The sequence below is a fragment of the Ursus arctos genome, unplaced genomic scaffold, assembly GCF_023065955.2.
Source record: "Ursus arctos isolate Adak ecotype North America unplaced genomic scaffold, UrsArc2.0 scaffold_4, whole genome shotgun sequence".
Lineage (NCBI taxonomy): Eukaryota > Metazoa > Chordata > Mammalia > Carnivora > Ursidae > Ursus > Ursus arctos.
The window spans coordinates 24,159,194-24,183,271 of NW_026623056.1; the positions used below are offsets into that span (position 1 = coordinate 24,159,194).

Genomic DNA, 24,078 nt, shown 5'->3' on the forward strand with positions numbered 1-24,078 from the left:
TTTTTTTGTTTTTTTAAAGATTTTATTTATTTGACAGAGACGCAGTGAGAGAGGGAACACAAGCAAGGGGAGTGGGAGAGAGAGAAGCAGACTTCCCGCTGAGCAGGGAGCCCGATGCGGGGCTCGATGCGGGGCTCGATCCCAGGACCTTGGGATCATAACTTGAGCCGAAGGCAGACATTTAACGACTGAGCCACCCAGGTGCCCCTGGTGAAACTTTCAAACATCAAACTCTTCTTCAATTTTCCTTTATTCTACCTATGTTCATACTCCTAATTTCACTACCATGGAAACTTGTGCATTTTAGCCAGGATAATGCTATGCAGTGTGAATAGTTTTTTAGAAAAAAAAAAAAAAAACGTAATCCAGGAAGTGCATTTTTTTCCTCATTAGCAGAGGATACAGTCCAAATAAGGATATATAAGGTTCTCTTTTGCAAGGTTCAGTACACTGAGAAATGCACTTTGACTCCTCTGACAGAGAAAAAGTAAGGATAGACGATCATCACTTCTCCACGGTGGCTTAGTTTCAGGGAACAAGGAGATGCCGTGAAGCATATACGACAACGATTCTGATTACAGCCTCGTCCAAAAATGCTGTTCTGTGGTTTGGCCTCTCCATTCGAGTTTTGCTCTTGGAATCCGTTCGGTGTCCTCATAGCCGAGGTTGATGTAGAATCCATTTTCACCATCACCTGAATAATCTGTTCTGTGTGTGGGAGGCCAGGTGGAGTCTTCTGCCAGCTTTTTTTGCCAGGTCCTATATTGACTTTTAGAAGAGAATCCAAATTCTTCTTTGATCCATAGCCAGAGCTTTCGGTTTTGAAGGATGACATCCTGAGAAATCAGGTGGAGAACACAATGAATGATGCCACTTTCCCCTGCAGCCAGGCTGCTCACCACTGCGCCCTGTTCCCCCAGGCCTTCCTCTGAGATGTGCTTAGTACTGCTGTTCTGGGCGGCTTCTCCTGCCTGCCGTCCCCACCATGTCTAGCAGCTCCCCTCGTTCTTTCCCTTGAGGAGGAAGAGTGCTTGTGTTCATAGAAATCTGCCCAAAGCTTACAGCCTTCCATTTCTACAGATTTCCTAGTTAAATCCTGGCTGGTGATTCACTCAGACTATTTTACTGCCAGAATAAAATGATAACAAAATAATGTACTCAAAGCAAGGAAAGAAAAAAAAATCACTGCTACCTGCCACATGCCACACAGGTGGTGCCACGTAATGGTTTGCTGAATGAATGGAGGAACTCCAGAAATCAAATGGGTTTTGTTCTCCATTTGAGGGGGGCGGGTTCTTCTTTTTTTTCTTTATAATAGAAAATGTCAAATTTTGCATTCCACTTTTGGTTATTCTAGGCTTTCTGTCATATACAATTTGTAGCTACGGTCTTCTTAATAATCACCTTTAATGATCAAATACCATTTTTTTCAAATTGCTGTATAACTATTTAAATAAACAGCATCCCTACTTTTGAACACATGATTTGAGTCTAAAGTTTTACTGCCATAGATAATACTATAATGAATACCTTCATACGTGTAAGTTTTTTCTCTCCTATTGGGCTACTTGAAAATATAGATAGTCTCAAAAATGGGATTCCTTTAAGAGTATGAGAAATTCTACATTCATGATATACAAAGATACATATGTGAGTGTGTATACGTATACATACACATATGTATATACATACATATATATTTTAATTTGGTTGAGCCCTTTTCCCAGGGGACTTAGAATACATGAATCTTTTTTTAACTCTCCCTTTAAAAAAAATAGTGCCCGAGCCTTTCACTGAGTAGGTGAAGTCTTTTAGTGACACTGAGTAGAAGAAAAATGCTATAGGGGAAGACTTTCAAAGGTAAGAATTGACTAGAATGAGCAATGGCTTCCTTTCTCTCTTAATTAAGGAAGCCCTTCTGAAGACAGTTCTTCACTCGAAAGGTCTCATTGAATTTTCGAGCTCGTAGGTCACCTGGTCTTGTCTCTACTAGCTTATGAGAATACTAGAAAAGTACAATACGATGCCTTCATGGGAGATAAAATTAGAGTTAATTTGATGTTTTGCTTTCTATACTACAGATCCTGAGAGCACTTGTATGCAGTTTTTAGAGAATTCAAATCACTCTCCAAGGAATTTCCCCCAAAGAGAGCATGTGCGGTTTTTACAAACCCTTACTAACTATCACTTTGGGGGACAAAAGAGGCTGCTCTAAACAGCAGGCGTGTGTTGAGAATGAGACCCTTTATTGTTTATTGCCCCACAAAGAGAGTAAGAGACATACAGAAATCACTTTACCTCTACAAAGAAGGCCACGCCGAACTGGATGAGGACTGCCACTAAAATGGAAACCCTCCATGATGTCACGGTGGGGATGAGCTGTGAAAAAAGAAATACTACCTTTATGCTTTGCATATCTTCCATTTTGAAGAAAAAAAATATTGATTATCTTGTTTAACTTGTATATTTGTAACAACTCCCTGAGCTTGGAGGGTCGGCATTACTTTCTGCACCTCACGCATGAGGTCAGTACCCTGCCCAAGGATGCGAGCCAAGCGATAAATGGCAGAGCCAGAATTCAAATGAGCATTCACTGCCTCTGGGCCTGTGCTCCCTCCACTGCCTGACAAGAGACATTCGGTAAACGTGCTCGGGTCACAGACATGAGACAAAACACTCTGGAACCTGTGCACATCTCTTCATTTTTATCTTTTCAAATAGGAGGAAGAGGGTCATTCATCTGATAATACTATTCCTTCTAATCCTCCCAAAGGAAAACCTACTTGGAGTTCATTCTTTCAGCAAAACTGATGTATGAGTAAAACATAAAGGGGACAGAGGTTCAAGTTACTTTTGAAACTGGGTGAAAATTTTCTGAACAGATGGGTGGTGGGGAGGGCACCTATTGCATGGGGCACTGGGTGTTATACGCAACTAATGAATCATCGAGCTTTACATCAGAAACCAGGGATGTACTGTATGGTGACTAACATTATATAATAAAAAAAACATTAAAAAAATGGCCCCAGCCCTAAAGCTAATGACTTGATGAAAGCTGAATCCACTCAACCCATCTCCTTTTAAGGATTGAGGGGTACATACTGACCACCAAATACAATTAAGTAAGAGGTGTAAACACTACAACTTCCTCTTCTGACCCAAAGTAAACGATGGGGACCGAGCTGCCTTTAGGACTAAAACCACAGAAACTTCACAGTGTCAGGGTGCTCACCCGAGATTCTCACCCCTAGTCTGGGAAGGGGTATTTCAAAGTAACACTTTATTGTTTTTTTCCCCAACTAGAGACAGCCTTTCTGAGGGTTGTGAGACACAGTCTGGGTGCAGGGCTGTCTGCAGACGGCTGTAAGGTGCGGTAGTGGGTCAGATCCTAGCAGAGAACCTGCCCCTTGCCCTCCCTGCAGCTCCCGCCCTCATCTGGAAGGTCTCTTCTCCATCTCTTGGCCTGGAACGCACTTGTCACACTGCTTTGGAATCATCTGCTTGTGGGGGGGGTCTTTCCTCCTAGCCCCTGAACTACTTGAGAGCGGTGCCCACCTCTTACTCATCTCTGGAGCCCCAGTGCCAAGAATGCACTAAAGCTTCATAATGTCTTGTGAGTGACTAAAGGGTCTAGGTTTTCATTTCCTAACTGTGTCTCTGTCCACAGCCTCTCTGCTCTAGCATATAGCCTTCCTGCCATCATCTAATCAGTCTGTCCTTAAAAGCCCTGCTGAAAAACCTGCTCGGATATCTTCAGTGACTCCCTGTTGCTCTCAGGAGAGAGCCCAAGCTTCCCTGGCTATCTTTATCCAGCCAGGCCTTCCTCACATTCCACAGCATGTTGCCTCTGTCTTTGCCAATCTTCCAGGTAGTCTGTGAAATAAGCCTGGCTTTTGATTTTTATCTCTGCCACCCTACATTCTATGGCATTTCCAAGACAGAAAAGATTCTTTCCGCCCTCTCTGCTTGTGCTCAGGCTGTTCTCTTGGTTGGAAATATCCCTACCTCCTACCTAGCAAAATCTAGCCTATCCTCTAGACACAGTTCAAGTTGTGCCTTCTCCGTGAAGCTTCCCATGACAGCAACAGGCCCAGGGACAGCTCCTCTTTCCTGTGTTCTTCCCACTTCTAAGATACCCCCTCTTCAAGCATGGGTGGTCTCACATGGCCATGTAATCATTTGTCTTGGGTGGGGCTCATCTCCACAACAAAACTATAGATTGCAAATCAAGAGTTAATCCTTCTCTTTGTTTTATTTCTCCCACAATGCTGGCTCCAAGAATGAGTTCAATGGCCTCTCCATAAATTTTATTTTAACTCACTGCACTCTGGATTAAGTGATATCCACTGAAATAAAACTCCCTGCCATCGATGTCTGGCAGACGGAACATGATTGGCCTGTAAGTCTATTTTTTCTTACTCCTTACAACTACATTATAAGGGATTTCTACTATTGTTAAAAAAAAACTTGGAGAATTAGTTATTGTGTTAATACATTAATTTATTATATTAGTACAACATGGAAGGATAAAGTATCCACACATTTTAGGTGTGAATTTGTAAATGTTCTCAACTGATAATATAGATCATCTGAAAATTATCAGAGGGTCGCATATGGGAGAGCCAGGTAAGTTACTTGCTGCTCTGGTAAGTGAGAAGAGCCCCACAATACTAAATGATCAGAGAGAGTATGGTAAGAACTAACTTGCAAATTATGGTGCGGATATAGTCCCATCATACATCTGAGTCACTGCAGATGTAATAATGAATAGCTCTTACCTCCATTCCACGGTATATGTCTTGAAAGTCAGAAAACAGAATGAAAACTGTGAGGCCCAAGGCAGACATCAGCAGAAATGAAAATATATCTGAAGAAACACCAAACATTATTTTTAGATGCTGAACGAATGTTTCATATAATTTGGCACACATTGCAGAATCAATGATCTCTGTTGGGCAAATACCGGATACGTCTTCAGATGTTTTGATATATCCTCATATGCTTTTAAATATGTTCTAATGCTTACAAGACAAAGGCGATATCGTAACATCTTTTTTCGAAAGGCGAGGTGCAGAAAACTGCCAATTAACTACAGTAAACTCCATAAAGGAGTCACGGCAGCTGAGAAGTCCAGGGCACCCTGCAGGGACCAGCTCATGTAAATGGCCACCAGAGAGGCCCTGGCGCTTGATCACTGCATGGCTAGGAAGTCGTGCACGAATGGAGAGATGGTCCTCCTGGCACCACTTCATTCCTCGTTGTTGCCTAGAGACTAAGGTCAGGGGGTCTTCGACAGACGTTCAAGGCCTTCCACAATCCGATTTCCGTCTGCCTTTCTGATCTGCTCTCTGATTGCTCTTACCTTATGTGTCTTAGGGAAGTTAAATCACACACCTGCCACTTCCAAAGAAGCCTTTGTTGACAACATACCCTGTGTAGGTGATATGTTTCCTGTCTTGGCAAGTTCCAATTTTTCTTAAAAAGCCCAGTTCAGCTACCACTTTCTTTTTAAAGACTTCCCAGGCCTCTCTTACAAAGTTTTATTTCATATGGCTATGTACCACTTTGCTTTGCAAGGTCTTCCTTTATGTATCTACTAGACTGTAACCACTTGAAAGTGACTTTGTATGTGCTTTTCTAGGACTCTGAAATGAAAGAATGAGAAACTCTCCTGTACATCTGCTGGGTTCTTCCCGACCAGCCCAAATGGCTTTGCTTTGGGGAGCTAAACTTCCCAGGAGGCACTCTGCCAACACCACTGTTCTTATCCTTCCAACCCCATCCACACCTGTGTCCTCAGAGCTTTTAGGCACTTTGGAGATGGTGCCTTATAAATGCTTTTTTGGGTAAGATTAGTACCTTCAGGCCAAAACAATAGCATTTAATCTGTGTTGCCAGATATAAATGATTCTTACAAGCCGTAAAATGTATGAACAAACAAACAGACAAGCTAGGTTTTCTCGTATATTCCCTCTGCCTCGTTTACTCCAGTGTTTATGTTCTGCCAGCCCCCAACTGTACAGAGGGCTCTACCAACCAGAAATCAGACGTAACGGCCCCTCTACTGCTGGCCCGATTTGTTTTGAAGACATCAGAGTTCTGTTTTCGCCCTTGTGCACCAACACGCGCCCTCATACTCTTCCAGGCTTCACTTTAGATACACAACTACATGCAACACCTCCCGGAAGAATACCCAGGCTTGCCTGGAAGGGGTGTGAGGCAGCGAGAAAAAAAGCAGGAGCCATAGGATCGCTTATTTCCCAAAATAAAGTGATCTGAGCAGGTTGGTGATAAGAAGAGCCCAGGAGGTGGCTGTGTGGAGTTTCCATTTATTTCGTTGACTTCGTGTCCCAGGGACCCAGCTGCTGGGAAGAAGAGGATGCCCCCAAATGTCCATGCTGATGAAGGCTCGGTCACAGCAACAGAGCCGAGTGCTATGTACATCACACCGTCCTTAGACTGATGATCTGAAAAGCAGGCCAGGTGGGTGCTCAAATGACCATTACAGAAGCAAAACTCCAAGGCCCTCATTTAATTCAGCTTTGATTGGAAAACATAATGAAGAATTGGATGAATGTTGCCTCCCCTGATCAATCGCTATTGATGAGGAAACTTGAAAGCATGGGGACTCTTTTTTGTGCAGGTAATTTGGAAAGACAAGTCCTGGGCAAGCCACTACAGGTTGTTTTCAGACAAGGGGGGAGGAATCACAAATATTCATATCTGTTTCCATAAAAATTAAATTTGTATTTTTTCTATATCTCATCGTTGCAAAGCTGATCTCCTCTCCAAGGTGATTAAGAAAGGTACAGAGTTTTCTGTTATATCAAAATAAAATTGCTTGATATTTTAATAGTAGTTTCAAGACTTTTGAGAGTATATGATTTATTATGAGATTATATTGTTAGACTATTTGTTTATTTATTTTTTATTTAAAATTATCAGTTATATTTGACATAGGCCTTGAGTTCACCCACCAGCTCTGAGTCACTACGATGTAACTAATCCAGTTCCCACTTAACTCAGTTTATGCAAAAAGACTTTGTGGCTACTGTTCAAATTCAAGTACTAGCCAGTGCAATATATCATACCTTCCTTATAAAATATAGTCACAATTTAAAAAAAAAGAGACTATAAGTGATTAACCTTAAAACATAAAATGAAATCAATCTTGATTTGTTGTGACAAGAGCCAAGGACATTACCAAACATTGAATCAAAATTAAGAAATATCGTAAGAAATTCAGGAAGAAGTTTATGGAAAATATAAAATTAAAGGAAGATATTAGCATGCTCTCAAAACCTTTGACAAAACAGCTCTACAAAAAAAAGGGGTGGTGGTGAAAACAGACAGAATGTAGATAATTACTAAAACTAGTTTAATGTAGTAAATGTATGTTTCTAATTTAGGAAGAGGAAAGAGGCTTGCTTTTCTAATATCTACGACTTATTTGGAAAATTAGAGATTACAGTTTGTGCCATGGGATGGCATAACTAGAGTAAATTCTCCAAAGCAGAAATGTTACAGGCTAGATTCTCTGATCATGACAAAAAGGTAGAAATTATTAACCAAATTTGAAAGAAAAATCCCTTCCAACATACAATTTTAAAACAAAATTTTAAACGTCTGTTGGTCAAAAAGGAAATCAAGTCCATTTCATTTGTAAGCTATTGATAAGAAGAGTAGTAGGAGAATGAAAACAAAATCCCTTCCCACTTGTAAATGAAAACACTATTCTGAAACTAGTGAGTCAAAGAGGAAATTCAGTCATAATTAGAGACACATGAAAATATAAAGAATGTAATCCAAACCATAATTATTGATCTTAAATGCTTTTCTAATTTCAAAAGAATACAAGAAAATGCATGCATTATAAAGTCAATTCAAACATTACAATTTTTTTTTCAGAGAAAGTAAGAAGGGAAAAAAGAATGGGAAAAGCAAAAATTAATAAGTTAGAAAACAGAAAGCGGAATTATTAAATTTTTAAAGAAAACCAATAAAAATATATATTTTGCTAAGAATAAATGAAACATAAGACATATAGGATAAGAAGATATGAAAAGTTATAAAGGACATTAAAATTATAAGAAAATACCACTCAAAATCTGATTCTTAGGCTCGATAATCTCAATGAAATAGAATTGTCTGGGGAAAAAATTTTGTTATTTAAAAAAAACAGTTTAAAAAGAGGATAACTTAAATCAATCCTTTTTAAAAAATCTTTCAAGGGAAGGATTTAGAGCCAGATGATTTTACTGGGTTCTTGCAAACTGCCAAGGAATAGACTATTTCTATCTATGAAGTATTTTTCCTGGGCAAGAAAAAGGCAAAGAGTTTTCAAGTCTAATACTCAAACCTAACCAAACACTATGCAAAAAACATTAGAGCCATCCAATATAAAATGCAGACATTAAAAAACTATAAAATTCAGTTTAGTAAGAGTGTAATCCACCACAAGTAGGTAGGGTTTCCTCAAGAGCATGAAGATAATTTAGTAACAAGCTTATTAATATAACAGATTCTAGCAACAGGTCAAAAGGAAAAAAAAGGCAAAATCATCTCAGGATGTGATGGGAAGGCATTTGATAAGATACACCTCCCATTCTTGATTTAAAACGTACTCTTGATTTCATGGAAATAAAAAGGTATTTTCTTTACATGAGGTAGTCTACCTTGAACCAATATTTAAAATCATATTTACAGGTGAAAACTATTAGAAGTATTTAGAGTATAGTAGTAGATCAAGAAGAGACTGGTATGTTAAAGACAAGATAGTCTAGAAACTAATTAATTATATAAAAATTGATTTGTAGATTCATAACATATATAAATATAATATAGGGGTGCCTGGTGGCTCAGTTGGCTAAGTGCCATCTCTTGGTTTGGGCTCAGGTCATGATCTCAGGGTCATGGGATCGAGCTCCCACATGGACTCTGCCCTCAGTGGGGAGTCTGCTGGAAATTCTTTCACTCTCCCTCTACCTCTCCCTCTGCCCCTCCTGCCCTCCACACTCTCTCTTCCTAAAATAAATAAATAAAAATTAAAATATTTAAGTAGAATATAAAAACTCACATGATATAAATTGTGTATATAATAAAGCCATAAATATACACAAATACGTAGGTATGCTAAAGGTGGCATTACCTTCAGTTGAGAAATAAAAGAGCAGAAGAATTATTAAATAAACTATGCTGGGAAAACTCGTGACTAGTTGGATAAAGTAGTTCGATCTCTACCTCAAACTATATGCCAATGTTAACATTAGATTCAAAAAGCATTAAAAGAAATGTTAAAAAACTGAATAGAAGTTAATCTACCCGATTCTGCAATGAGAATAAACTCTCAGTGCATAAAGCCAATGAGGAGAAACTCACAAAGGAATAAACAGCTGATACAAATAAGAAACATAACAGCAACCCAGTTGAAAAGAATGGGTAAAGAATGTGAAGAAGCAGTTCAGAGAAGAGATGGCTAATCCTATGAAAATGTGTTCATCCTGACCCGTGACTAAAGGAAGGCACAGAACGGTTACAGTAACTTGCCCTACGTTGTAAAGCTACTGCAGAGGTCAAGTTGTATCTGACTTGATTAGAAGGTCTTTTACGCGGGCGCCTGGGTGGCTCAGTCAGTTAAGTGTCTGCCGTGGGCTCAGGTCAGGAGCCCAGAGCCCCACGTGGGATTCCCTGCTCAGCGGGGAGTCTGCTTCTCCTTTTCCCTCTCCCTCCACCCTCTCGCCCACTCGTGTGCTCCCTCCCACTTGTGGACTCTCTCTCAAATAAATAAATTAAATTAAAAAAAAGAAGGTCTTACAAAGTACCTTGACATATATGCATGTGCTTAAAATCATTCTCGATGACTCGCGATGGGACAGGACTCATGTGACCACCTAACAACTCATGTGTTTATCTGTCAATGAGGTTTCTGTTCAGGCTTCTAGCACCTATGAAAATTGTCCTTCAATACTCAGTTTTCAAAAAAAAACCAAAAACAAAACATTTGAAACAGAATTATATTTTTAATTACAAGATAAAGCTGAGAAAATAGAGAAAACTGAGCAAAATAACGAAAAAGGTAGACAACTGGACAGGAGACTTAGAAGAATGAGATCCAGTCAAAACAGCATTATGCAACCAATAGAAATGTCAGTACTCAATTTTGGAGTTCAGCCATCCCTTCACCCCTGACCTGCAATTCTGGGAGGGTGGGGAAATGGAAAGAAAACGTGAAAAGAAAAATCAAACTTCATATACTCACAGTTTGTGTAGACGGGTTTTCGAAATGGCTTTCCCTTAGAAAAGATAAACGCCACCGTGACGCAGTTGATGGTGGCGATGGGCCACAGTGTGGTACTCTCAAAACTTAAAATTGAACCGGGAGTCAGAGTGGCATTTCCAGTCCCATTTCTCTCCAAACTCACATTCGTCGAGAAATTACTGTGGTTGTCCAGAAAGCACGTACTACAAAAGAATCACCAGCATTTATGGGACTTTTTTTCTATTTTTATCCAGGTGGTGGGGAAAAAAAAGTTTATCACTACCATGGGATCTCAGCTATGTAATTGTTTCAGCCAGTAACTACCAAGACATATTTTGTTCACTTCTTACAATGACAAAGCAGAAATAAAATTTAGAATAAGTCCAAGTTATTCATTGTCTAGCATTCCATTTAGACAAGTAATCTGTCTTGAAAGGGCTCGAATGATAATTTTCTGTGGAATTCCTTTCAATTCAGAATGAATGAACCATGGGTACCTCTGTGTGTGTGTGTGTGTGTGTGTGTGTGTGTGTGTGTCTGCGTGCATGGTGCGGTGTGGTGTGCACTTGTGTGCCTGTGTGTGTTAGCGTGTGTGTTGTTTTCTCTTCTGTGGACTAATGTAAGCCTATTAACTTAGGCCCTGAGTTTGAATGTGCCCACTCTAATCCACTGTCTTCCTGAGGATACAAACATGACCCTCTCCTGCTTCTGAGTGTCTATGGCTCTATTTTGCAAATAAATTCAGTTCCACCTCCTCAGGCAAGCTCAGAAGACCTTTGTACTCTGGTCTCTACTGCCTTCCTTCCCTCATCTTTTGCCAGTCTTCCTGTGCTCCTTATACTCCAAACACATAGGAATATTTTCTGTTCCCCAAATATCACCGTTTGCACACATCTGGGTCAGGCACTCTATTCCCTCCCATCCCTTTATGTGAAAGTCTTTGTCTTTACTTCACTGGCAAGAGCAACTGCTGTCCTCCATTCTTGCTTCTAGAGCTGCATTTAGCTCATTGTTTTGCAATCATTCATTTGCATATTTTTATTTTCTGCCTCTGGGATGAGAGTTTCTTGAATATGAAATTTCTCTTTTGGTTTTATTTTGTTATTGCTTTACTCAAATTTACAAATCCTTAGCACCTAGCACAGAAATGCCACAGGATATTTGCTCAGAAAAATATTTAAGAGATGGGTTCTCCCAGTCCAGATTGATCTATTTGCAAAGTTCATTTTTTTTTTAATAATCGAACTCACAGATTAGTTTCTATCAGCTTTCTTGTTCAGCTTGAAACTTTTTACTCTTATAACTGGTTATAGATGAAATTAGTTTCCAACAAATCGACTTAAGTCTTTTAATCCTTGGGAAGTTCCCTAGGGTCCAGGATGTGCTCTGCATACGGCAGATGTTCACTGACTATTCGCTGAATACATTAATGAAACAAATCATCAGTAGTCACAAAGTGTTTTTGCACAAAGGGGACGGATAGACCGAAGGCCTGAATTACAGAGTTTAACATAAAAGTGTATCTAATCCATTCTACTTATATTACAGATAAGAAAGTTTAGGCATAATGTGGCGAAGCTGTTAGTTAGTGATAGAGGCAGGACTACCTATCCATCACCCTTTGGGCTGTACCATCTTGTCCCCCAGATTCAATCAGAATTTTACTTCTTTGAGCATATGCACTCCAATTAGGAGAAAAATCTGGTTTTGAGACAAAAATGAATTCTCACTCCAAATAATACTTGGATGGCTGAGTTTAGGATCGAAATTACAATCGTAGGCATCATTTGATAGTTTTTAATCTTTCACTGATTCCTGGGGCTCTGGGGCCTTCAGGATCACAGTGGAGCACGTGTAAAGGAGCTTGTACAAGCCTTACTTCAAAGACAGCTGCTCCTTTTCTGCCTTTCCTTTTGGAAATCAGAGAGGCTTTGTCAGAAAAAATAAAGTTTAAATATCTATGGCATAGTTCACCACATTTTACCCTGAATTTATAGTTACAGAAGTTAAAACCCATGGAGATAAAGGGACTTGCCCTGAGTCTAGTGTTCAATTCAATCAGAAAAACAGTACCATCAATAACATTTTAATTTTAACATTCATTTGCAAAACTCAAACTAATTTAAGCAAATCTAGCTTGTAAATCAGGTGTCAGCTGATTACAGTACATAGGCCAAATCCAACTCAACACCTCTTTTTTAAATAAAGTTTTATTGGAACATGGTCACCCCTACTTTTTTACATGTTGTCTATGGCTGCTTTTCACTACAATAGTAGCACTGAGTAATCGCAACAGAGATCGCCGGGTCCACAGAGCCTAAAATATCCCCTCTCTGGCCCTCTCCAAGAAATGTTTGCTGACCTCTGGTCTATATGATCTCCAAACCACCAGGGAATGAGTACATTCATTCAGTCAACCAACGGTTGTATCTACACTCAACAACCAAGGTGAAGGTCTTTTTCTACCCACTGCACGTGGCTCACCCCAGGACTCCACCCATTCTCTGTTCTATCCTGTCACTGGTATTTTGCAGTGAGGAGACACAACTTTTTTTAATTAAAAATTCAGGGTATATGTGCAAACCAAGTTCTACAATGACACTGGGTACTCATTGTATCACCTTCAGAGAGGAAAATTAAAAAACTGAACTTTACCTGTATCTGTAGACCTCACAATACCAGGGCTGCTGCTTCACATAAAGAAATGCACAGATTTGCACAATGCAGGTGAAACAGGTGTTTAAAAAGACTGAGAGCAGCAAAGGGGGAGAGAGGAGCTGTCCTGCTGGTCGGTAAGGAGCCAGCTTTGGGTAGGCATGAGTTGAACTCACTGAAAAACAAATGCATTTTCTGCTATTACAATTTCATTATCGACAGTAAAAGATTGAGATGCATATTATCTTGAGACTTGCATTAGTGTTCAGATTCAGTGAACATGAATGAGGGCTTACATCCAGGCAAGCACATCGCCTAGGTGCATATCCAATGCTACCGGCCTTTGCCTCTTCCGGGCTTTTGTTTCACCTTCAGAAATGAAAAGTAATAGGTTTAAAAGTTCTGTTAATTACACATTTACCATATTTCATGGTGCAAATATTTTCTTCACAACCAGACTGACCAGGAATGGCATATATAATAGAAAGGTGGCCTTCCATATGGATAAGCAGTACTGTGATCTCTCAGCGGTGGTGGGAAGGTGGAGAGTTAAGAAGAAGAGAGTAAGAGGCATCAGGCTAGATTAAACTTCATATGCTGGGGATTTTTTTAAAAAGCACTCATTTTATGATTCATTCAGCCAACATTCTCTGAGTACTTCAGTGTACCAGGATAGATGCGAGAGGTGTGTTCTGTTCCATCCTGGGTAAGTGGTAAATGGAGAACTGCTAGAGCACATTGCACCTGGTTAGGAAAAATAGCTCATAAAATAATCTCGCTTCTAGATGAGAGTGTTAAAATGTATTATAGTTTTGGTCCTAGGATTTTTTTTTTAATTTAAAGGATTGGCAATGGGCAGAGATTAAACAGAACAACTTCAAAACAAGATGACTGCATTCTTCTTAGAAGACATATTTTCTAACAAGCTGATGAAAATGGAATGTACTTTACTTCTTAGGGCAGCACAGGAAAGAAGCATGGAAGAGTCAGAAATTAGATACAATACATTCAAAGGTTTACATTATAGTCAGGTGTCAGTTCTTGTCTTTATATCTATCGCCTTTTCCTTTTTTATAGCTGATCACTGGTTTCTAGGATGTAAGGAAGAAAGTAGGGTGCACGTGCTTAGGTTTGTGTTCACACACGTAGGGGCAAGGCGGTAGGAGCAGGTGTTCAGTCTGGGATGATAAAACTCTAAAACAGGTCTTCAGTTTGCTCAGTGGGTTCTCAGGTAATCACGTGAACCCTCTGCTACTTCTTTTTCTCATGTATAAAGTGAATGTGTAGGAACGTCTAAATGGTCTCCAAAATCTCTTCCAACTCATGTATTCTAAAGCTCTATAACTATATAAGGTTTTACCTTTACCCATTGAATCAATGTTTCCCCAGGTGAATGCTAGGCTACGGGCCATGGGCTATGCAGGGACAGGGAAGACATCTCATCTGCCCCGAAGAAAAGTTTGAAGTCCAATGGAAAACACAGACTGGTTGTGTAATACATTATTTGGCTGACCTTTATGCCCAGTTTCTGGGAGGTGTCCTCTAAATTGTTGGGATTTCTTGAGTTGACAGGAGTGTCTTTTTATTCATGCTGGCCCTGATGGTTTACGCAAACAAGATGACAGATGGTGGGTCCAAAGAAAGTTGGTGATAAAGTGATGACTCAGGATGGAGCTGGCCATGCCACAAAAAAGCTAGAGATTGAGATCTCCTTCATGGCCGATGATTCAACCAATCGTATCTACGTAAGGAAACCCCAGTAAACACTCTAGACAAGACACCAATGTTCAGGTGAACTCCCTGTTTGGCAATACTCTGCATATTGTCACATGTGGATGTACCAGGAAGGTAAGGCAAACTGACTCTCCAGGAAGAGGACAACAGAAGTGCTGGGATCCTCCCACTGTGGGGTCCTTTCACCAGACCTCACCCTGTGTGTCTCTCCCTTTGGCTGGTTCTGATTTGTATCCCTTTGCTATAATAAAACTATAATCATATGTATGGCACTTTCCTGAATTCTGTGAGTTGTTGATATGAATTACTGAACCTGAGGGGCAAATGAGAACCCCCAAATTTGCACTTAGCTGGTTAGAAGTGTGAGTGGGACCCCCCAACTTATGGCTGAGGTCTGAAGTAAGGGCAGTCTTAAGGAGGCTGTGCCCTTAGCCTGTGAATTTTGGCCTCACTCCAGGTAGTTGGTGTGAGAAGTCTTGCATGGCATGCAAGGAAGGGGCACACAGTGTGGCCTGTGGTCAATGCAGAGACTGTGCTCTGGGGCCACAGAAGGCAGAGGCTGTCATGCTTGGAGTTCTTTCCATGTTCTTATACTCAAGGAAGAAGAAGGCTACAGAGCGCACGAAGAGGCTGTGGGTGAGGAAAAGAGGTGCAATCGTATCTGTGCATTTGGCTCTACCCCTCCAGCCCTCCCTTTCCAGGTGCTCACTGAGTTTCTGACTTTTCTTTTACTCAGAGACTATACTGGATGGAATTATTGGCCTCATCATAGTCGAGTGCACTTATCATCCTTTAATTTTGGTTTCACTGTGTGATTTTCTCAGGCCACAGCGATGTTAGCAGAGGTTCAAGGCCTGCTTACGTGGCCAGCCTCGCTCTCTGTGATCACAGTGAGAGCGTGCCCAAGTCTGTCATTCCAGCCTGGCTCCAGAATGAAAAATGTGGAGCAGACCTGAATGAAACCCATAGCCTCGACCAAGACCAACTGATGTGCATTCTAAAGCCGATCAGACTCAGCTGACCTAGACCAGCTAAATGACAGTCTATCTGCAGACAAGAGTGGGTACTGTAAGCCACAGAATTTGGGGGAGGGGTTTGTTACACAGTATTATTGTGGCAATAGCTGACTGATACACAGTCCTTACATAATGAATATTTTAACTCTCTCCATATTAGAAATTCTAATGCTTTCTGAATATCTGACTATGAATGGCTAGCATCTTAGGGCCCCTACTATGTTCCAGAGGCTCTGTGAAGTGTCTTACAAACATTATTTCTTTTTTTTTTTTTAAGATTTTATTTATTTATTTGACAGAGAGAGAGACAGCCAGCAAGAGAGGGAACACAAGCAGGGGGAGTGGGAGAGGAAGAAGCAGGCTCCCAGCGGAGGAGCCTGATGTGGGGCTCGATCCCAGAACGCCGAGATCATGCCCTGAGCCGAAGGCAGACGCTTAACAACTGAGCCACCCAGGCACCCCCAAACATTATTTCTTGAAAAGCAATGCAAGGGGCACCTGGGTGGCTCAGTCGGTTAAACATCGGACTCTTGATTTCCGCTCAGGTCATGATCTGAAAGTTGTGAGATCAAGCCCCGCCTTGGGCTCTGTGATGGGCATAGAGCCTGCTTGGGATTCTCTCTCTCTCACCTCTCTCTCTAACCCTATCCCCTGCTCATTCTCTCTCAAAATTATATATATATATATATTAAAAAGCAATGCAAAATAAGTATTTCATTTCTATTTTACAGGGAAAGAAACAGGTTCAAAGAAGTAGGGTCCCTTGTTTAAAGACCTACAGTTTGTGAGCAACAGGGTGGTCATATAAACTTAAGTCTGTCTAATTGTAAATCCCCCCCCCACCATTCTCTGTTCTACAGCACATTGCAGTAGTGTGGATTTCATGAATTAAAAAGGATAAAATGAGGAGCCTTAATATGCAAGCTTGTTATTTCTCAGTATCCAGAACTTTTCTGAATTGTCCAGGGTTCCTTAAAATGATGATGATACACACTACCATACTGCATGCAGAGGAATGTAAGCTTGTGAAGCGTTATATTTCATTCAGAATTAGTCATTCCCTCCTCTGAGTTTCCACAGCCCATTACTCATTTTGCTGCTATGTAGTGAGGATGTCTTGCATTAAATCCAGCCATTTACACATCCACTCAGCAGACCGTGAGCTCCCTGAGGGAGGAAACGCTGTCTCATCCCACTATCTGTCCCTCACTGAACCTGATACAGGGCCTGCTATGTAGGAGGACTTAGCAGTTGCAAATTTTTATTTTCAAAGTATACTTTTTAGTTGTTCAGCATCATTTGGACAGAATGTAGGGGTGCTTTTCCTAAATAGTTGGCTTGCTTTATATAAAGGACATTTCAAGTCAAGTACGTCAAATTTCCAGAGGCTCTCGAACCCACCTAAACTACATGCAAAATTTTTAATGTGCCTCATGAGATTTTTAAGGTGAAAAGATCTATATCTTCCATGAGGTTCTCCAAAGTGACCAAGACCCAAAAAAGGTGAAGAGTCCTTGAAGCACTGACAGAATTTATGTAAGAAAGGCATTTATATAATGGTTCGGTTCCCTCCCACAGCCTTCTTCTCTGGACACTGTCTCCTTCCATATGCTGAAGTGGTTGGCCTAAATAGAGCTAAATTACATGACCTCATCTTTATTTACAAAAATGACTGGCTTAGAAGTGGACATTTTACCCAAGTTAGGTCAATGAATTTTCTCTCCAAAATATTTGCGAAAGAGACACTGAGAGGCTGAGCTAATTTGCTGTGCAAAGACAGAAAGGTTATGGAGGTTGAATAGTAGAGTTACCATTTAGGGTCATTTGCAAGGTGCATGAGTAGAAGTCACGCAAAAACAGTAAGAATAGAAAGAAGAAGAAGAAAGAGATAAGATGGCCTCTTGGAAATAAAAAAGATGGCCTCTGTTTTCCACTCTTTAGTGCTCTAGCCCTGCACTGGCCCCGGGTGCTTCTGAGTTCCTATTCTCAGATTTTTTTTTTTTTTGAGAATCAGATTCTTAAACATCCCCCTACTTCTTTTTTTCTTTATCTAATTTGAGTGGGCTTTGTTAAAAAAGAGTAGAGATGCAGCTAGAACAAATTCCTTTTAAAATGGCTTCTGTAACTTTTAGGGTCCAATTGGGCTTCAAGTCATGCATTTTCTTAACTGACTTCCCTGACTTCACTTTACTTTCCCCTTGTCTTCCCTATAACATGTTGTATCTTGTCTTATGAGCTGCCCTTGTGTTGCCTTAGAATCTTGTGGGAACAAGACAGGGTATATATAGATAAGCAAGTATGTAAATTAATTAAATAAAGGACGGCGTTGTCTTTGTCCCATATTAATTCGGGCTTGAGGTCAAAAGCCCTAATCTGGGAACCTGGAAAGGCAGGCACCTTGGGGAGAGTGATTTTACATGGATCGTCCAATTGTCGATGACTACTAACATCCACAGATGAATGTCCACAGCTCTCAGCCTGGAAGTCCAGTTCTGTGATCTGACCTGACTCAACTTTTCAAATTTTATCTCCTGCTGTTTCTTTTCACATACCCTACACTGTGGTCACATTGAAAAACCTCATGCCCCAGCTCTCTCTTGCTCATGCTGCTTCATTCTACTTGAAGTACCCTTCTTTTGAAAAGATTTTTGAAATCCGCCCACCTTTTCTATTTTGATGTAAATGTTACTTCTTCCATGAAGCAATCCTTAGTGTTTCTCTCTTTGCTCCATTGCTATCTCTTTCCTAACCCCAGACTTTCAGAAATAATCTCTCCTTTCTCTGAATTCCCAAAGCACCTGTTTTTTCTCTCTCATTCTCACCAAGGTGCCTGCTTTTCCAGGTTCCCAGTTTAGGGCTTTTGACCTCAAGCCTGAATTAGTACGAGACAAAGACAACACCATCATGTATTTAGTTAATTTATGTACTTGCTTATCTATATATACCCTGCCTTGTTTCCACAAAATTTTATAATCTCTCCTTTCTCTGCACTCCCAAAATACCTATTGTTTTCTGGCACTCACTACTTTTGACTTGCATTTCCATCATTCATGTATGTGAATCATCCACTGAACTGTAGACTTCAGTGATCAGCCTTTTTATGCCCCAGGCACCTATGTACCTAACATAGAGTAGAAGATGAACACATCTAAGAGGATATTAAATGCGCTTTTCCTTTGTCTGGGCCTTCCCTTGCTAAGCCTTATATTTGAGGACCATGAATGGTAAATGCCAACTGAAAGAAAAGAGAGATGACTGCCATATGTCTACTGTACCCACTCAGAGGGATCCATATTGGTCCTTCAACTGTAAGCATGCCCCTAACCCCAAGCAATTACCTATGTGCAGAATATATAAAACTATAGAAATTATGAAGAGATTCTTTAAAGGGAATTGTCAAGAGCAGCGAGAACTGTGGTTTTCTTCCCAACATCACTCCAATCCAAACTGAGGGGAGGTCATAAGAACCACTCCATGAGAGACTTAAGTATTTTGGGAGGTGGAGATTGGCTTGTTCACTCTGGTTGCAATGTCAGAGGGAAAAGACAGAGGGCAGCAGTGACAGCAGGCTACATCCACTATCTGGTAGGTCAAGAAGAATCTATGGAAATTAGCCAGGCTAGAGTTGTCTTGGAAGGAATCTGCCCAGTGGGGCCATCTGCTGGGGCTAGAGGGCCAAGCTGTAGAAAAAGGCTCCATGATGCATACCACTAGAAGGCAGCTGCTGAGGGGAATCCTGAGGAGTCAGAGGGAGAGAGCACCACCCATGTCAGGGAGTAGTCTAGTCCAGAGGAATTCACAGGAATCTCTGAAGAGCCCAAGAACTCACCAGTGAGTCCCATGCCAATTTAAATCAATGATATTGCTTTTGCAATGTTGGATATTTTTTTTTTAAAGATTTATTTATTTATTAGACACAGAGAGACAGCCAGTGAGAGAGGGAACACAGCAGGGGGAGTGGGAGAGGAAGAAGCAGGCTCATAGCTGAAGAGCCTGATGTGGGGCTCGATCCCATAACGCCGGGATCACGCCCTGAGCCGAAGGCAGACGCTTAACTGCTGTGCCACCCAGGCGCCCCCTGCAATGTTGGATATTTTTAAGCAATTTGTATGATTTACTTGTGAACATGAATTTTAGATGCCTGCTGTGTTAGAGGGCACTTGACAGGACAGAACTACAATACCCCCACCTAAGTAAAAAGTCATTTGCTCTTGTTGCTCCCAGATTCCCTGAAGCAAGAGTGGAGAGTAGACAACACAAGGAAAGTAGAGACCATGGCTTTCTCTCCCACTGCTTGCTCCAAGGTCAGGCTTGATCTAGAGGAAGAAAAATTCTGAACTGGATGAAAACATGACAAGTTAGTTTACAATACCTAGACTTTAAATGTCTAAAGATGAGATCATTTTAATACATAATACTGACCAGGAAATGATCTGCCCGCAAGGTGACAGAGCTTGCAGTGATGGAAGAACAATAGTGTTCGAACGCAGAGGATAAAAAAACAAACACTGAGGTGCCCGGGTGGCTCAGTCAGTTAAGCATCCAACTCTTGATTTCGTCTCAGCACCATGAGATTGAGCCCCCCAGCAGGCGCCATACTCAGCGTGGAGTCTGCTTGAGACCCTCCCTCTTCCTGAGACTCTCCCTCTTCCTCTCCCCCTGTCTCTTTCTGTCTCTCTCTCTTTCTCTCAAATAAATAAATAAATACATAAAAAAATGAAATCTTTAAAAAAATTACCCCAAACACACTACTCATATTTTTGGATTTCTAATCCAACAATCTACTTGTATGCAGTCTAATTCTGTTCAAGGGCTGACTGAGCTAGCCAGGCATTTTGAAGGAAGAAAAAGAATAGGCACAAGGCGATAGCACTCATTTTGTGACGCGTGGTTAAAACGTGTGACACACTGCTGTATGCTTCACATGCATTGTTTTACTGGATTCTCTCAACTCTATGAGGACATTTCATATCAGGAAATTATTTCGTAAATAGTTTGCCAACGTGCACAGAGCTAGGGAGTGGTGGAAAATGGCCATGGCCTTCACCTTCATGCTACTGCCTGCTAGCTTAGCTCCTGGAACTTCCTGGTGTTTTTTTGTTTTGTTTTGTTTTTTAGCATCATCAACCATGTTCACAAGTAAATCATACAAATTGCTGGAAAATATCCAACATTGCAAAAGCGGTATCATGGATTCAAAATGTTCCAGTCATGTGACTATTAATAACGCACAGAAAAATATGTCAATGGACTCTGAATGTACATTTCAGCCGGAAGAATTGAAATTGATGTTACTTACATCTCTGATGCTGGTAACTTCTGTCATTGGGTTGATATAATAAACGACTTCAATATCAGTTTCATGTTTTAAGACATTACATGAAATTCTCAAGGTTATTAATATCCTGCATTGCCTGATGTTTTATCAGTTAGTTTTCATAACACTTCCATTGTTGAACAAGGAGAAAGAGATGACTATGTCATTCTTTTTCTTTGCTCTCTGTTGAGGCAGTCACCTTTCTCACTTATTAAGAGTTAGTATGAAGCCCTGAGTTCTTTGATAGGAAATACTTTATCAGCGTCATCTCAAAGGAAGGAAATGAGCAATAGCTGCTGTGAACCACACCTTGCTTTTGAGAGAATTCCTAGAATTAAATGCTAGCATTTGTTCTCACACGTCAAAGACCTAGCAAAAATCTGGTTTCATGTCAATGTGAAGTATAGCTGAATAACAGAAAGTGACCTTTGGGTTTTAAAGATTTCCCTTCCTAGATTTCTGGTACATTTTTCTATGTACAAGACACACACTTATGAAGAACTGAGAATACTTTGATCATCTTATGAGGTTAAGACCTATTAGCTATCAGGATATTTTAGTGTCAAATCTGAGGACTTCAAGCCTCAACTTACTCCAAAACCTCTTTCAAAAAACTCGCAGGTAATGTGGTTTTAGTAATAAAGGTGCATCTTTTTCAGAAGCTTTGATTTGTGTAAACATTTCTAGAATGTCATGGATAAATACAAATAATTCTGTTTACTTTGCTAAAACACTTACTTGTTAAACAGACCATCAAGGTAATGGCTACATCTTGCATGAGATACTGGTAATTCCCAAAGAGCTGTAGTTGCTGAAAAGGAAATAAAAGTAAATATAAGGGGAAGCCTGGGTGGCTCAGTTGAGCATCCAACTCTTGGTTTCGACTCAGGTCATGATCTCAGGGTCATGGGATCGAGGCTGGCCTTGGGCTCCGCACTCAGTGCAGAGTCTGCTAGAGATTCTCCCTCTCCCTCTCCCTCTGCCTCTCCCTCCTCATGTTCTCTTTCTCTCTCACGCTCTCTCCCTCTCTAAAAATAAATAAATAAATCTTGAACAAAAAGTAAATAGAAGAGTTGCTTCTGCCATTGTAGCATTGTTACCGTTGCCAAAACTCTTTATGAAAGTAATCAAGAAGCAACAGTTATTTTTCTTTCCTCTTTAAAAAGAAAGTAATTTACCTACGATCTTTAGCATCTCATTGGAGAGAATGAAACCAGATCACGATTTTCCCAGTGTTTAGCTTAATTCCATATTAGCAACGAGAGTCAGTCAATTGGGAAACACCCTCTTCAAAGGCCACAGCTGCAGTCTCAGCCTGGACAGTTGAAGTCTCGACATAAGATACCCGCTGAGAACGTCAAGCTTAAAATTTTGAAATCCAAGCTTCAAATCATTCAACGGATATTACTCTCCATTCTTATCCATAGACTGAGTTCACAGTATTATTCTCTTGGGGTCCATTCACTTTCACAAACTGAACAAGAACCCCTACCCCAAGTAAGCCCACTGCAGACTTCATTCTGGTATGCCTGACTTCCTAGGTTTGTGTAGACACAGAACTTGTTTGAAGTTCACATTTATGAAGTCATATATGAAAATCAACTCATTATCTCCAGAAACTTGCTTTGCGATACCTGTTGCAGCCAGCTCTGTTACTCTGCGTCATAGCTGTTCACTGAACATTGACTTATGATCTGGTCTGAACCATTAGAGACCACATTTATTCAAATGAGAAATATTTCTGGATTTTTAGAGTGTGAACCCACGGCCCTGAAGTTTCTGATTAAAGGTCTTTGGCGGGGGGAGGGGGTGCCTGGGTCGCTCGGTTGGTTAAGCGTCTGCCTTCGGCTCAGGTCATGATCCCGGAGTCCCAGGATCAAGCCCCACATCGGGCTCCTTGCTAAGCGAGCAGTCTGCTTCTCCCTCTGCCCCTCACCCTGCTCGTGCTTACTCTGTCTCACTCACTCTCTCTCTCTCTCAAATAAGTAAAATCTTTAAAAAAATAAATAAATAAAGGTCTTTCGGGGACACTCTTATTTAGGTCTAGACCATAAGAGTATATGGCTGCAGAGTGGCCTATCTCTATGTGGACACAACTCTATGCATGAAGACTTTGGAACTGAGAATTCTGTCATATTTTTGAGAAGACATAAATTGTTCCTTATCCTCCATAAATTGTTCCCCAAGGGTCAAACCCTCCAACTCTCTCTCTGTCTTCCTTATATTTCTTTCTCTACATATCTTTTCCTTTCTATTCCTGAGACTGGTACAATTATACATATGCAGGTAAGATGGAATAGGGAGAAATTTTTCCAAGGCAGCTTTAGTTTTTGTTCTAGAAGCAGCTGTCCTAAAACTATAGAGAACTTTGGAAATCTGCCAGCCTGACCTCCCAGAGGCACATAAGGGCTTGGCCAAGGGCAAGATCTAAGGTGTTTTTAGTGATAGAGGCAGAACTTGAATCTAGGTTTCCTGACTCCCAACCCAGTTCCTGTTTCAATCTGCCTGGTTGCCACTTAGCCCTCTGTGTGCGATTCTCGCACAAAACAGACCATCAGACACTAGAGTCCTCCAGTCCTCTCCTTCATCTCTCAAATGTCTCAGAAAACAGTATAATAATTGGCTCCCTGAAGTGTTCCCTGAGCCTGTTGGATCGTCTCACTGTAGAGCCAGTTATGACTGAAATAATGAAGATTACTTTCAACTTATACATATTTCTTCCATACAGTTAGTTAATTCTAAAATTATTATTTTTATCATTTAATTTCAAAAGTCCTTCTTAAAATTTTTTTAATAAAAGGAACCTGGGTGGCTCAATCAGTTAAGCCTCTGCCTTTGGCTCAGGTCATAATCCTGGGGATCGAGCCCTGCATCAGGCTCCCTGCTCAGCAGGGAGTCTGCTTCTCCCTCTTCCTCTGCTGCTCTCTCTCTCACTGTCAAGTAAATAAATAAAAATCTTAAAAAAAATTTTTTAATGATAATCCTTTACTAATGACATGTCTAAGTCTGTAAGTTCTGGGCAAGTTTAGCAGTAAAGTTCCCATATGGGAGTTTATCTAGTTTTTGAGTGCTTCAAGGTCAAATTCAAAAACTTCTCT

The 24,078-nt window shown here is 40.6% G+C and overlaps 1 protein-coding gene across 1 annotated transcript in view; it reads right to left on the reverse strand.

Moving 5' to 3' along the window:
• Positions 1-11: 11 nt before the first annotated feature.
• The window catches only part of ATP13A5 (ATPase 13A5), an 86,498-nt gene continuing 62,431 nt past the window's right edge, over positions 12-24,078 (reverse strand). The window contains exons 25-30 of the mRNA XM_044383851.3: positions 21,719-21,791; positions 12,914-13,088; positions 10,259-10,461; positions 4,779-4,867; positions 2,299-2,379; positions 12-836 (exon numbers count right to left, since the gene is read on the reverse strand). Coding sequence (XP_044239786.2) covers positions 576-836; positions 2,299-2,379; positions 4,779-4,867; positions 10,259-10,461; positions 12,914-13,088; positions 21,719-21,791 — 882 coding nt within the window. The 3' untranslated portion in view covers positions 12-575. The remainder of the gene's footprint in view (positions 837-2,298; positions 2,380-4,778; positions 4,868-10,258; positions 10,462-12,913; positions 13,089-21,718; positions 21,792-24,078) is intronic.